At 36.6% G+C, this 14,905-nt stretch overlaps 1 protein-coding gene and 1 pseudogene across 2 annotated transcripts; both read right to left on the bottom strand.

Annotated features, from left to right (window-relative positions):
* Positions 1–2,017: 2,017 nt before the first annotated feature.
* On the bottom strand, positions 2,018–5,863 carry LOC149001448 (uncharacterized; annotated as a pseudogene). Its single transcript, XR_016170255.1, has 3 exons — positions 5,413–5,863; positions 3,484–3,713; positions 2,018–2,578 (listed from the first exon to the last, which is right to left on the bottom strand). The product of XR_016170255.1 is annotated as an uncharacterized LOC149001448 (transcript).
* A 2,937-nt stretch (positions 5,864–8,800) lies between these two features.
* LOC149001447 (uncharacterized) lies at positions 8,801–14,142 on the bottom strand. Its single transcript, XM_089138410.1, has 3 exons — positions 13,694–14,142; positions 10,003–10,232; positions 8,801–9,091 (listed from the first exon to the last, which is right to left on the bottom strand). Exons 1-3 carry the CDS (start codon positions 14,055–14,057, stop codon positions 8,813–8,815), a joined length of 873 nt encoding a protein of 290 aa, XP_088994536.1. The 5' UTR covers positions 14,058–14,142; the 3' UTR covers positions 8,801–8,812.
* Between the last annotated feature and the right edge of the window lie 763 nt (positions 14,143–14,905).

The following is a 14,905-nucleotide window of genomic DNA, read 5'->3' as shown; positions in this document are numbered from 1 at the left end:
ATTGCAATGGAGTTCACGTTGATAACTCGGAAAGGTTGTCCCTTCTAACCCCTCTGAAGAACTCACCAAGTTGGGACTCCAGTTCAGAGCCACAGAGGGTGTAAAGGAGTCGGCTGGAGAGGGTTAGCCTACAACCACCAATCCAGAGGAAGAAATTCTCAAAAGGGGTGCACAGCAGAAGAACGATGGTGCATGGTCTCTGGCCAGAAGGGTTCGCTTCTTGTTGTAATCTTGGAAGTGTTGGATGCTCTTCTCTACTACCATTTGAAGCTTTTCTGCTACTCAGTAAATCTGTGACCATGTTAAGGCAACATGTGAATTATGCTAAGTAAAAAGCAGAGATTAACGGCCTGTTTGGTTACATGAATCAGAGATTTGAAATCTTTGGATTGTGTGAATTCTTAGATTCATGAAATCTAGAGATTCATTCACCTTTTTACACTAAAAATGTAAATTTGTTGAAATCTCTGGATTCACAAATGGGAGATCTATACCTGTTTGGTTATGTGAATTCTTAGATTCATGAAATCTAGAGATCCATTCACCTTTTTACACTAAAAACGTAAATCTGTAGATTTATGAGTATGGGTTAGGCAAAAAAAAAAAAAAAAAAAGATTAATGAGTATGGGGTGAAGAGATTTCACCCTACTATAAAAGTCCTAAACATTTGAACCATAATTATATAGATATATTTTTAGGATGAATCTACAGATTTCATTCGAAAGACTCAGGCTAACCAAACAGTTAATTTTTGAATCGTGACTCCATAAATTTGAAATCTATAGAATTGAAATCTACAGACTCAAATAACCAAACAGGCCAGTAATGTAATAACTTTAAGTGAAAAACCCAGTTGTGGGACCCGTTCAGCCTAAATGTGAATTATACCAAATGACAATTTTACCCTTATAATATATCTTTTCTTATTCTTTTAAACCTGGGTCCTGAACATAATATTGAGTTGACCAAGATTGATTATGGTCGTTGATTTTGTCTAAGAAAAGGAATTTTGCTATCTAAATGACTAGAACGAGTTTTTTTGGGCCAAATCTAGAACGAGTTTGTTCATGCAAATGTAGGATTTCCATCTTTCCTGAAGACTGGATGGTAATTTATTTGAAAAAAAAAAGGATTTTACTTTGAAATTGAACACATATTAAAAATCCAACCTCAAGAGCTTTCACCACAAAATGAAAAAGAAAAAAAATTAAGTTAAGGGCCACACTATCTTTGACTTTATTGTTTGTTTTCCTCTTATTTATTTAGCATAATTATTTTTTGATAGAATATTTATTTAGAATGTCAAGCTCTGTAATTAAATTGCCTTGAAATCTTTGAAGTAATTACACAAGTGTGCACTCAAAGACCTGCTTCTACATATACTTCCCCTCTCTGTTTTTGTTTTCAAAATCGAATCCATCTTCTTTCATGGGTTTACAAGCTATTGTTGCTGTTAGTTTTAGTTCTTCTCTTGCTCTTTCTTGAAGAATCAGACATTCCCAATTTAGGATGCAACAAATTTGCCAAAAATTGATTTTCTCACCTTCCTATCAAGGGTAACAAGGATGCCCTTGAAGAAAGAGAATAAATAAACTTCAGTAGTTGTGAATAACCAAAACCCACTTTCAAGAACAAATCCCCTAGAAAACTAGGGTTCTAGACAGTGAAAATTTTAGGGAAAAATCAGATTTTTTGTTTTTCTTAGTTCTTAATCAGTAAACATGACTAGTTGCAATATGAAAATCACGAAAGATCAGTATAGTCGCTGACTTTTGATGGGAATTCTTAATCTCCTCATTCTCGACAGAACGCCCGAAACACAGAACAATGGAAAATAGATCATCTTTTTTTTCTTCTTTTGTTTGTAAAATGAAGAAGACGAATGACAATATTTATTAATCGGGATTTATTGCATTAAGTTTCTTTCCACTAAGGGCAACATAATAAAATTATAGAAAATTAAAGGTAAGTGGTTAAGGATTATACTGTAAAATCACAGGGCGTTAAGGGAAATTTAGAAATCAAGAATTTTCTAACCATGACTTAACTAACGGGAGTGTACCATTGTGCCATTTTTAAAGACATTTTGGGGTATCTGCCAATTTGATATATTCTTGAAGTTTGTAATTTTTGCTATTGATTTTAAGATGTACATGAATTTTTTTCAAATTTTAATTATCATCCAATGATACTTGTCTCATTAACTTCTTTATATTAGAGAATGTTGAAAACTCTTTATATAAAGATCTAAGTGTTAAGAGATCAAAAGAAATTCCAAATTTCATTGTGAGAGTGTTCCTACAGGGAAGAGAAAATGGGGGAACCAGGAAGTGTAGTTCCTGAGTCAACGATGAATACGTTGCCAGAAACATAGCCTGAAGAGTCATGGATCAGAAAACGAATTAGTGAAGTCAAAGCTGGATCAATGGTGCCAAGTTTTCTTAGAGGAAGAATCTTCATAGCCACATTGTTGAGCCATTCTTTCTGCATGAGTCCTGAAGTAATCTCCGACTTGAACAACCCAGGTGCTATTGAGTTCACTCTTATGTTGAGTGGCCCCAATTCTAGGGCCATTACCTGTAGAAACAAAACATTTCTTCCTTCACTCTACCAGATCTAGAAGACATTCAAATAAAGTTGAAAGACACTCAAAAGCATTTGAAGCCTTTATCTGTTCATACTAGAATTGCAAACCTTTCTTAAGAAACTTGAAAAAATGAAAATAAAATTTTTACTGATTTTAGTTTCAAAATAGGTATTTTTGGTTTCCTACATAAACGCAATGGGATATTTGAAGTTGGTCACCAAGGAAGCATAAGGTCTTGAATTTGACTCCTCATACACTTTAGGTTACTCGCAGCACTCTGGATCACCTCCGTCGGGGAGAGCACATACTACTCCTGTGATGCTTCCTCACCACACAAATAGGTCTTGGGACCACATCTGTCAAAATAGGTATTTTCGGTTTCCGGAGGATGTTCAAAATTGGTACGGGACGATCACCAAGGAAGCATAAGTCCTGAATTGACTCTCCATACACTTGAGGTCACTCCGAGCACTCTAGATCACCTCTCTGATGAGTACATATTGCTCCCGTGACAAGTATGTGTAGGACCCACATCTGAATACTAATAAAATAATTCAGAAGTAGAATCTTCAGTAGATCCCACATGAGACCCACCCCTAATGTGTGGTGGAGAGATGTCGGGGAGTAGTATGTGCTCCCCCCGACAGAGAGGTGATCCAGACTCCACTTCCAGGAAGATGTTTTGTGTTCTACACTACTTACTATAAAAGTTGAATTGTATTTAGAATAATCTCATTGATCAATCCTAGTATGATTCAATCGATATAAATCCAGGATCAAGATTGCCAAAAGCTTGAAACCAGTATTATGATGATCAACATTAAACTTCTTCTCTTTGGCTATCTATAGGAAATAATTTATGTTGAATGCATGATAAAATAGGATTGAGATGTACCTTGGTCATGGCATTTATACCAGCCTTTGAGGCAACATAGGCAATAGCCCCGGGTAGCTCCCCACGTTGGGTTCCAGCAATAGATGTGATGAATATAACTGAACCTTTCAAACCATTTTCATGGATGCGACAACAAACAGACTTTGTTACTAGCCAAGAACCTGTTAGGTTGGTTTTCACAGTAGTGTTCCATTCCTCTTCAGACAAACTTATAGGAGATTTCACTGTACCTATTACACGTATAAAATGGAAAATTGAATGTTAAGCACATCACAAAAACATTTACCTGGAAAGTAAAATATCATCTTTCTTGTAACATCTTTTGAAGTTTCATTTTACCATCAGAGAGGAAAAATGTTTGAGTTAAAATTTGATATATGGGAAGTAATTGGGTAGTCTACAAAATATGGACCATATGTGCCCAATCACATGGTAAGTATAAAATGTTGGGTTTGGGTGTCTTGTATTATGTGAGTCCATGTAATTATAGTTTTGGTTGTATTTGTAATTGAAAACAGGATTTGAATCAATTACTAGTACTGTTTTAAAATTGTAATTATATTGGGATTATGATTTTAAGTTTTTCCTATAAATAGTCTATTTGGAATAACCTAAAAAAACAAGAGAAGTAAATGATAACACTTTGTAGGTATAAGATAAGTGTGAGGTTTTCTGAAATAGTGAAACTTTTTTTTTGTGGATATAGGCAGAATTTTGCCGAGCCACGTTAAATCATTCTTGTGTATTTTGCTTGTGGTTATTCTCTGTTCGTGGTTGTGCATCTGTTATCCCTAACAATAAGATCATTAGCATCAACAACGTTTTGTCATACATTTGATAAATTTTAAATATTTTCAGTTAACTTTTGGATTTTTTTTTAACGTGACTAAGATGTCAATACTTCTATAATTTACTACTAAAAAATAAAAAAATAAGAAAATCTATAATTTATTTTTTTAATTTTTGTTTTATTATAGAAAATATTTATTATAAATTTTAAGGGGTGGCTTAGTTGGTAAAAAACTAGTAACTTCAAGTAAAGATCGTGGTCCGAATCTCCTTGGGGCAAAAGGTTTAGTCCTACCTATTATATAATACTCTATCCTCTATATATAAAATCACTTGTATTAATTATAAATATAATAAAATAAAATTTTTATACAGTCAAGCAGAGTGGATGAAAAGAAATTAAATTTGTTATAAAATTTGAATGACAAAGAATATCAAAGCCAATGCATAAAAAGATAAAGCGAAAGAAAGTTGACAACCATTACAAAGAGGGAGAGAAGAAAATCGACAAATAGGGAAAAAGAGACGAGGAAAGCTTCTACAATTTATTTGGTAATAATACAACTCCCATAATTAATAAACTATGACATTTGAACTTTACAAGGTGAGTGATAACTAAAGTAGAATGTCAAAACTTGGATTTCTTCCCTATTTAGGTCACAAGTAACATAAAACTTGAGTCAACGGTTCAAGGAGGCTCGTTGAAGTTTCAATATCAAATAGGTAGGTCCCATCTTCCCTTAAATATTATTTTAAAAAAAGTCTAAAACGTGTGTACTGTGTGGTAAATTTCACATTAGCTCCTTAATTGCTTCTATGGAAGTATGGCCTGAGAAAATCATGTAGAATAATATAGCACGTGTTAAAATCATCTCCCCCAAGCAAACCATAACTGATACCTTCTACAGGTATCGGATCCGATCCCGTAATGACTGACATAAAATCGGATCGGTTATCTCTCCGAACCGCCTCGACAAACGAGGCAGATCTAGCAGTAATCAACCGATTACGAGAAACAGTAGAACAGTTTAAGCTTCGAATTTCGAAGTTTTGAACCCCAAATTCGTACCAAATCAATCGGAAATTCTCAAGACAAACAGAGAGAAGAAGAAGAAGACAGAAGAAGAAGAAGTTCTGTACCTCTAACTCCGGCAGTGTTAACCAAGGCGTCGATACGGCCAAACAAATTCCAAGCAATCTGCACAGAAGCATCGATCACAGGTCCTGTAGCGCTCAGGTCGAGTTCCACTGCAACAGCTTGGTTTCCATTAAAGGAAGACGATGAAGATGAAGGATTGAAACTTGCGATTTTTAGTTAATTTCGTCACAGAGAGACGTTAATCGATCCTTTCTACGAGCAGCGGCGATGATTTTGCAACCTGTCATGGCGAGATTCAAGCAGAACTCTCTTCCTATCCCTGATGATGCTCCTGTTACCATCACTACTTTTCCATCTAATCCATTCCATGGCTCCAGAATTCTCTCTCTTCCTTCTCCCATTGCTTCCTTCTTCGATGCAAAACCCTATCAAGCGCAAGCCAGAGAGAAGATGGCACCAAGCAAAACGTTCTTGGTCGTTTCTTACAAATAAGACCAGTGAGGATCTTCTAACAACGAAACTTCAATAACTCCCACTGTTTTGGCCAAAAAAAAATAATAATCCCCCACCAAAGTTGGGATAATGATATTCTTTTTGATTATATAGGCCTTCTAAGGGTCCTGTTTGATTACATGAGCCTGAGAGATTTCAAATATCTAGAAATTTCAAATCTATGGAGTTATAATTTATAAAAGTATACTTTGGTTGTGGAATGAAATTTGTGGATTCATCCTAAAAAACTATTTGATCGACGTGATTTTTGTGAATGTGCAAATGTATAGCTTTTCTGAAATCTCTGGATTTCACCCCTTACCCATAAATCTACAGTTCACGTTTTTAGTGTAAAAATGTGAATCTCTAGATTTCATGAATCTAGAGATTTTTACAACCAAACGGGTATAATTCTCAGATTCATGAATCCAGAGATTTGAAATCTCTAGATTCATGTAACCAAACAGGCCCTAAAGAAATCTGAGCATGCATGAATCGTGTGAAAAAAGATTAATAAGTGTGAGAGAGTGATAGCTGGATTAGCTGGACTAGGAGTCCAGCTGTTTTCTATTTAGATTTGTTTATAAATAGGATGTACATATACTTTAAGAAATATCAATCAATATTAGTTTCTTTATTTTTTGGTCAACCATCAATATTAGTTTTTATGTGTTCACGTGGTATCAGTTAAGCTTTTTGGCTGATGCTACCTTGATCCTGGTATTTTGCTATTTAGGTTCTTTGACTTTTGGGTTCTGTTTGGCTTTTGCATGTTTCCAGCCTAGTTTTTTGGCTTTTTGTGAAAGCTAGCTTGCTTTCTTTCCACGTTTTTTTATTCTACTTTTTAGTTTTTTTGGTGTTTTTCCGCCTAGTTTCTTGATTTCTTGTGAAGTTATCTTGCTTTCTATCCATGTTTCTTCGATACTGCTTTTTGAAATTTTACGGTCTGCAGCTTTTGGTTTTTTGAGCTGTTCTTGCTCTGTGTTGATGGCGATGAGTTCGACTACACCTGCGCTGGTGGCCTTCAATGCAAATCCTTCTCTGTCGTTGAAACTGACTTCCACAAACTATCTTCTTTGGCGAGCTCAACTTTTGCCTTTCTTGCGAGGTCATAACCTATTAGGTTATGTTGAGTCGTTGACGGATCGATTTCTTGTCCACCCTCAACTGCTCCGTCTGGATCTGAAGGTTCTGAAGGAAATACTGGTTCTAGTGGTGGTTTCTCGGCTGATCTTTGGCATCGACAGGATCAATTGATCCTTGGATGGATCGTATCCTCTCTTTCTGAAACCGCCTTGCCTCATGTGGTTTCGGCTCAGACTTTGCGAGAAGCTTGGCAATCACTTGCTAAAGTGTTCTCCTCTGCATCCAGATCTCGTATCCTTCATTTAAAGAATCGTCTGTTTCGTCTTCAACGAGGATCTTCTACAATCAGTGAATTTCTTCTTGAAGTTCAAACTATTGCTGACACTCTTGCTGTAGTTGATAATCCAGTGGCGGATGAGGATCTTGTCTTGGCAACTCTACGAGGTCTCGGTGAGGAGTATGGTGATTTTTCGACTTCTATTGAACTACGAGCAGATTCAGTTGGTTTTGAAGATCTTGCAGGTCTTCTGTTAACGCATGAATTGAATCTTGCTTCTGTTAATTCTAATTCTGCTCATGTTCTTACTGCAAATCTTGCAACGCATGGAGGATCTCATCATTTCTCTCGCTCTGGATCTGGCTGTTCTGGTCGTGCTCCTTCTTGGAATCGCACCAATTCTGGTGGTGTCAGGGGTTATTCAAATCGCGGCCGATCTCGTGGCCGTAATTTTGGTTTTTCTACTGATAGAAATTATGGATCTCAGAATAACAGAGTTGTGTCTCATTCAGATGGTAGTTTTGGTAGAAAATTTTCTACTAATCGTAGAAATGAACATTCACAGTCTAATTGCTCTGTTGCTCGTTCCTTCATGGGTGAAACTCGTCTTCAGTGCCAGCTTTGTGAACATAAATCATCGAACTGTCCACAACGATTCAATCATGCCTTCGTTGGTAATTTTCTTTCTTCTTCTGCACTTGGAACGTTTGCTCTGTTCTCTGATAAGTGTCTTTGGATACTGGATAATCTGCAGATATTTCTAATTTGGCTATATGTGAGCCTTATCTGCAGATATTTCTTTATCTGTTCTCTAATTTGCCAAATTTTGATTTCCTCACCTTCCTATTAAGGGTAACAAGGATGCCCTTGAAGAAAGAGAATAAATAAACTTCAGTAGTTGTGAATAACCAAAACCCATTTTCAAGATCAAATCCCCTAGAAAACTAGGGTTCTAGACAGTGAAAATTTTAGGGAAAAATCAGATTTTTTGTTTTTCTTAGTTCTTAACCAGAAAATGACTAGTTGCAATATGAAAATCATGAAAGGCCAGTATAGTCGCTGACTTTTGATGGGAATTCTTATTCTCCTTATTCTCCACAGAACGCCTGAGACACAGAACAATGGAAAATAAATGATCTTTTTTTTCTTCTTTTGTTTGTAAAAGGAAGAAGGCAAATGACAATATTTATTAATCGGGATTTATTGCATTAAGTTTCTTTCCACTAAAGGCAACATAATAAAATTATATTGCCTTTAAAGGTAAGTGGTTAAGGGTCATACTGTAAAGTCACAAGGCGTTATGGGAAATTTAGAAATTAAGAATTTTCTAACCATGACTTAACTAACGGGAGTGTACCATTGTTCCATTTTAAGAGACATTTTGGGATATGTGCCAATTTGATATATTTGTGTAATTTTTGCCATTGATTTTAAGATGTACATGAAATTTTCTCAAATTTTAATTATCATGAAATTTGATACTTGTCTCATTAACTTCTTTATATTAGAGAATGTTGAAAACTCTTTATAAAAATCTAAGTATTAAGAGATCAAAAGAAATTCCAAATTCCAATGTGAGAGTGATACTACAGGGAAGAGAAAATGGGGAAACCGGGAAGTGTGTTTCCTGAGTCAACAATGAATACGTTACCAGAAACATAACCTGAGGAGTCATGGATCAGAAAACGAATTAGTGAAGTCAAAGCTGGATCAATGGTGCCAAATTTTCTTAGGGGAAGAGTCTTCAAAGCAACATTGTTGAGCCATTCTCTCTGCATAAGTCCTTCTGTAATCTCCGACTTGAACAACCCAGGTGCTATTGAGTTCACTCTTATGTTGAGTGGCCCCAATTCTATAGCCATGACCTGCAGAAACAAAACATTTCTTCCTTTCACTCTACCAAATTTAGAAGACATTCAAATAAAGTTGAAAGACACTCAAAGCATTTGAAGCCTTTATCTGTTCAGACTAGAATTGCAAACCTTTCTTAAGAAAGTTGATAAATTGATAATAAATTTTACTGAATTTAGTTTTCAAATTAGGTATTTGTGGTTTCCTACATAAACCCAAGGGGATATATTTAGGACGATCACCAATGAAGCATAAGATTTTTGAATTTGACTCCTCATACACTTTAGGTTACTCGCAGCACTCTAGATCACCTCCTATCAAGAAAGCACATACGGCTTCGGTGATGCTTCATCACCACATAATAGGTGTGGGGTCCACATTTGTCAAAATAGGTATTCTTAGTTTCCTATATAAACCCAATGGGATGTTTAGAATTGGTAAAGGACAATCACCAATGAAGCATATGTCCTAAAGTTGACTCCCCATACACTTGAGGTCACTCCCAGCACTCTAGATCACCTCTTCGACGAGTACATATTGCTCCCGTGCCGAGTATGTGCAGGACCCACATCTGAATACTAATAAAATAATTTAAATGTGAAATCTCCAGTAGATCCCACATGAGACTCACCCCTATTGTGTGGTGGAGAGATGTCCGGGGAGTAGTATGTGCTCCCCCGACAGAGAGGTGATCCAAACTCCACTCCCAAGAAGATGTTTTGTGTTCTTCACTACTTGCGATAAAAGTTGAATTGTACTTAGAATAATCTCATTCAATCCTAGTATGATTCAATCGATATAAATCTAGGATCAAGATTGCCAAAAGCTTGAAACCTGTATTATGATCAACATAAACTTCTTCTCTTTGGCTATCTATAGGAAATAATTTATGGTGAATGCATGATGAAATAGGATTGAGATGTACCTTGGTCATGGCATTTATACCAGCCTTTGAGGCAACATAGGCAATACCCCCGGGTAGCTCCCCACGTTGGGTTCCAGCAATAGATGTGATGAATATAACTGAACCTTTCAAACCATTTTCATGGATGTGACGACAGACAGACTTTGTTACTAGCCAAGAACCTGTTAGGTTGGTTTTCACCGTACTGTTCCATTCCTCTTCAGACAAACTTATAGGAGATTTCACTGTACCTATTACACATATAAAATGGAAAATTGAATGTTAAGCACATCACAAAAACATTTACCTGGAAACTAAAATATCATCATGTATATATTTTCTTGTATCATCTTTCGAAGTTTCATTTTACCATCAGAAAGAAAAAATGTTGTGAGTTAAAAGTTGATGTATGGGACGTAGTTGGGTAGTCTACAAAATTTGGACTATATGTGCCCAATCACATGTAGGTATAAGTGTTAGATTTGGGTGTTTGTACGTGGGCCAGAATATAGTTTAGTTGATTGTAATTGAAACAAATTTGGTCAATTACTGTATTGTGTAAAATTGTAATTATATTGGGATTATGATTTGGTTTCTCATAAATAGTCTGCGATACCTAAAAGCAATCAATGATAATCTGGGTTAAGATGTGTGGGTTTTCGTGCTTTTTTCTCTTTGTGGCGGCTCGCTCTTTAAATCTCTTTGTTTTGCTTGTGGTTCTCTTTGTGGCTCGTTCCGTCAATAAGATCATTAGCATCAACCGTGTTTTGTCCTACATTTGTTAAATTTTAAATATTTTCAGTTAACTTTTGGATTTTCTTTTTAATGTGACTAAGATACATGTCAATACTTCTATAATTTACTACTAACAAAATAAAAAAAAATAAGAAAATCTATAATTTACTTTTTTTTTATTTATTTTGTTATAGAAAATATTTATTATAAATTTCAAGGGGTGGCTCAATTGGTAAGAAACTAGCAACTCTAGGTAAAGATCATGGTCTGAGTCTCGTTGGACAAAAGGTTTAATTAGCCTACGTATTATGTAATAATACTCTATCCTCTATATATGGGTAATTTTCATCGGACCCCGAGGTTTGGTCGTCATTTTTAGTCCAAAACGAACTTTGCATCGCCTCCCCTCTGTAGAAAAAGTCAATTTAAGGACAAATTATCACTTTAATGACAAATTTACCCTTTTTTTTAATTTAAAAAAAACATAGGAAATAAAAATGAAAAAAATTTGTTAATATTCATTTGTGATTCTCGAAATCCGGTTCTTGCTTGGCGCCCCAGCAACCGTCTAGACATCACCTTTGTGTTTCTTCATTCAACTCATTTACTTTGAATCCCTAGCTTAGCTCTCTTGTTTCACGGGCTACTTTGGAAAACTCGGTAAGTAGAAACAAGATTCAAGGATTTGAAAAAGGGAAAAAACCCTAGTTTTGAAAGAAAAAAATTATCTACCATTGCGAAAGCTTGATGGAGAGTTAGATATGAGAAACCATGGCTAAAGTCGAAGATGTTGTGAAGCAATCATTGGGGATTTGGGAGAGCTGTGGATGTGCCATTAACCGTCATGGAACCAATAGGGGACTCGTGGCTATGGAAATATAGAACGAAACACTTCTCTTCGTCTTCGACCCGTTGTGGTTCTGACCTTCCCGGTTCATGGCGCGATGAGACAATCTAACGTCCGCGATAGAGTGTGAGATAAGACTAGAAGACAATCGAAACTTCCGACGATAGGTGTGATTCCTGGTCGAGGGTTAGCTTCGTGGCGACTTCGCGCGGGTTCAAGGGCTGATGTTTCGATCTTAAACAACTCTTTTGATTTCGAATGCTAACAATCGTATTTCTCCGGGTTCAGTTTGATTTGATTTGATTTTTTTCTTCATGTTTTGTTTAAATTAAAAAAAAAAAACGGAATAAGGGCATTTGTCATAGAGTGATAATTTGTCCTTAAATTGACTTTTTCTATAGTACAGAGGAGGCAGATGCAAAGTTTCAGTTTTTTTGGACTAAAAATGACATAGACCAAACCTGGTGGATGGAGGAATTACCCCTATATATTAATCACCTGTTTTTGCAAATTAATAAATAATTTTTATACTGTCGGGTGGAAGAATATAGAGCAATGTATAAAGTAAGCGGAAGAAAGTTGATAACCATTACAAGGAGGGAGAGAAGAAAATCGACAAATAGGGAAAAGAGACGAGGAAGAAAACTTCTACAATTTATTTGGTAATAAAACAACTCCCATAATTAATAAAATATGACATTTGAACTTTACAAGGTGAGTGATAACTAAAGTAGAATGTCAAAACCTGCCTCAGAAAACACTAAATTTAGGTAAGTCTTATCTTTAACTAATTCTGTTTTGTTCTTGTGGTTGGATTGTGAGGTGTCTCTAACATAATTTTATTAAATTTTAGAAGAAAAAATGTTTTTTATTCAAAAGAAGAAAAATGTTATTCGATAGTGTGATTGTTTTTTAATATGAAAACACCTAACTTTACTACCTATTTCTAAAGAAACAAAAATTTCATTCACATTGATGTCTTTACAGCGCTAAACATGCTCTCATTAGCCCTTATAGTGGTGCATGCATTAAGCAAACCAAGCAGAAATGTCTTTATCTTTTTTTTTTGTCGTTCTAGCAAAAACCAATGAACCATTATAATGGATACCAAAAAGAATCAGTGAGATTCATGCCGGATTACCATTATATAATATATATAATAGTAGACATCAATTCAACTCTTTGCCAAACCCCCCACCCCTTAAAAAACAAGAGAATTTCATGGACACTCTAAGATAATTAATAAAATATATGCACAACTGAAAACTATATCAAATTCAAAGTTATTCTTTTCTGTCAGAATCAATAGTCGATTAGAAACATTTTAGGGCATCATTGTAATTTTGACATAGTTTTGAAGTCCTTGTATTTCTTACCAATTATCTTGGGTTGTTCATGGAAAAAAAACCCGTCAAATATATAAAAGAAAATCTCAATCTCCACTTTGTCGTAAGTCTTACAGTTATGTTTACCAAAAAAAATTTCCACACTTACAAGACGGTCTTCAAAATCAGTTCAACTTCAGTGCCGCACAGCACTATGATGCCAACGATCGAGAAATCAGTTCAACTTCAGTGTTGCGCAGCACTATGCTACCATAGTAACACATGTTGTGCATTTAATGCACAACATTCAGGTCTTACTCCTTCAAAATATAAGAAAAACATCTGCTAACTCGGATTTCTTCCCTATTCAGGTCGAAAGTAACATAAAACTTGAGTCAACGGTTCGAGGAGTCTTGTTGAAGTCTCAATATTAAATAGGTAGGTCCAGCCACCATCTTCCCTTAAATATTATTGAAAAAAAAAAGTCTAAGAACGTGTGGACTGTGTAGTAATTTCACATTAGCTCCCTAATTGCATCTATGCAATTATGGCCTGACAAAATCATCCATAACTGATACCTTTTACAGGTATCGGATCCGATCCCGTAATGACCGATAAAAAATCGGGTCGGTTATCTCTCCGAACCGCCTCGACAAACTAGGCAGGTATAGCAGTAATCAACTGATTACGAGAAACAACAGAACAGTTTAAGCTTCGAATTTCGAAGTTTTGAACCCCAAATTCGTACCAAATCAATCGGAAATTCTCAAGAAAACAGAGAGAAGAAGAAGAAGAAGTTCTTTACCTCTAACTCCGGCAGTGTTAACCAATGCGTCGATACGGCCAAACAAATTCCAAGCAATCTGCACGGAAGCATCGATCAAAGGTCCTGCAGCGCTCAGGTCGAGCTCTACCGCAACGGCTTGGTTTCCATTAAAGGAAGACGATGAAGATGAAGATGAATCTGAAACTTGCGATTTTTGGTTAATTTCGTCGCAGAGAGATGTTAATCGATCTTTTCTACGAGCAGCGGCGATGATTTTGCAACCTGTCATGGCGAGATTCAAGCAGAACTCTCTTCCTATCCCTGATGATGCTCCTGTTACCATCACTACCTTTCCATCTAATCCATTCCATGGCTCCAGAATTCTCTCTCTTCCTTCTCCCATTGCTTCCTTCTTTGATTCAAAACCCTATCAAGCGCAAGCCAGAGAGCGAAGATGGCACCAAGCAAAACGTTCTTGGTCGTTTCTTATAAATAAGACCAGTGAGGCTCTCTGACAACGAAACTTCAATAAACCCCCACTGTTTTGGCAAAAAAATAAAAGACGAACAATTTGGAATTAATGATATTTTTTTGACCATTTAGGTCTTTTAAAGAAATCTCGCCAATCGAAACCGTTTTCATGGAAGCATGCATGACTCATGTGAGCAAAGCTTAGGTGGCGTTCCCCCCCCCCCCCCCCCCGAATCATGAGTCCAACAAAACCTCGTGTTTGGTTTAATATTATCGAATGAGCTGATTCCCAAATCACCCGGAATCCCTTTTAGCCTAATGATCCCACCCCTCTTGGGTGGTTTCCCCTCCCTCCCGTGGTTTTTGGGCTCCTCCTATTTTCGGTTTTGTCGGTTCTCTTTGTCCGGGTCTTCTTCGTCCGGCTCCTTTCCCCCTCTCCTTGCTCCTCCGTTTTGCTTCCTTCGTTTTCTTCTTCTTCCCTTTCTCCGTTGCCTCGTTTGTGGCTTTGTTCCTCCTCGTTGAGCTCTTGCTTCGGTTGCGTTCTTCTTCTTCTTCTCCTCTTCCGCTCTCCTTGTGCTCCTCGTTGGGTGTCGCGTTCGTGTCGAGCTTCTTCTTCCCCATCTCGGCGCTGTCTGCTCTTCTTCTTGTTCGGCGCGTCCTGCTTCCCTGCCCCGCGTCTCGTTTTGCCGCTCGTTGTCTTTTTCTTTGGCTTTCCTTTGTCCGTCGTGTTGGGCCTTCCGCGGATCTCTGTATCCCTTCGTATCCGGGTTTGTTTACTCT

Source organism: Hakea prostrata, chromosome 10 (assembly GCF_041222555.1).
Source record: "Hakea prostrata isolate BN-2017 chromosome 10, UWA_Hpros_2, whole genome shotgun sequence".
In the NCBI taxonomy this organism is placed as follows: domain Eukaryota; kingdom Viridiplantae; phylum Streptophyta; class Magnoliopsida; order Proteales; family Proteaceae; genus Hakea; species Hakea prostrata.
This window is presented reverse-complemented; position numbering and strand designations above follow the sequence as displayed.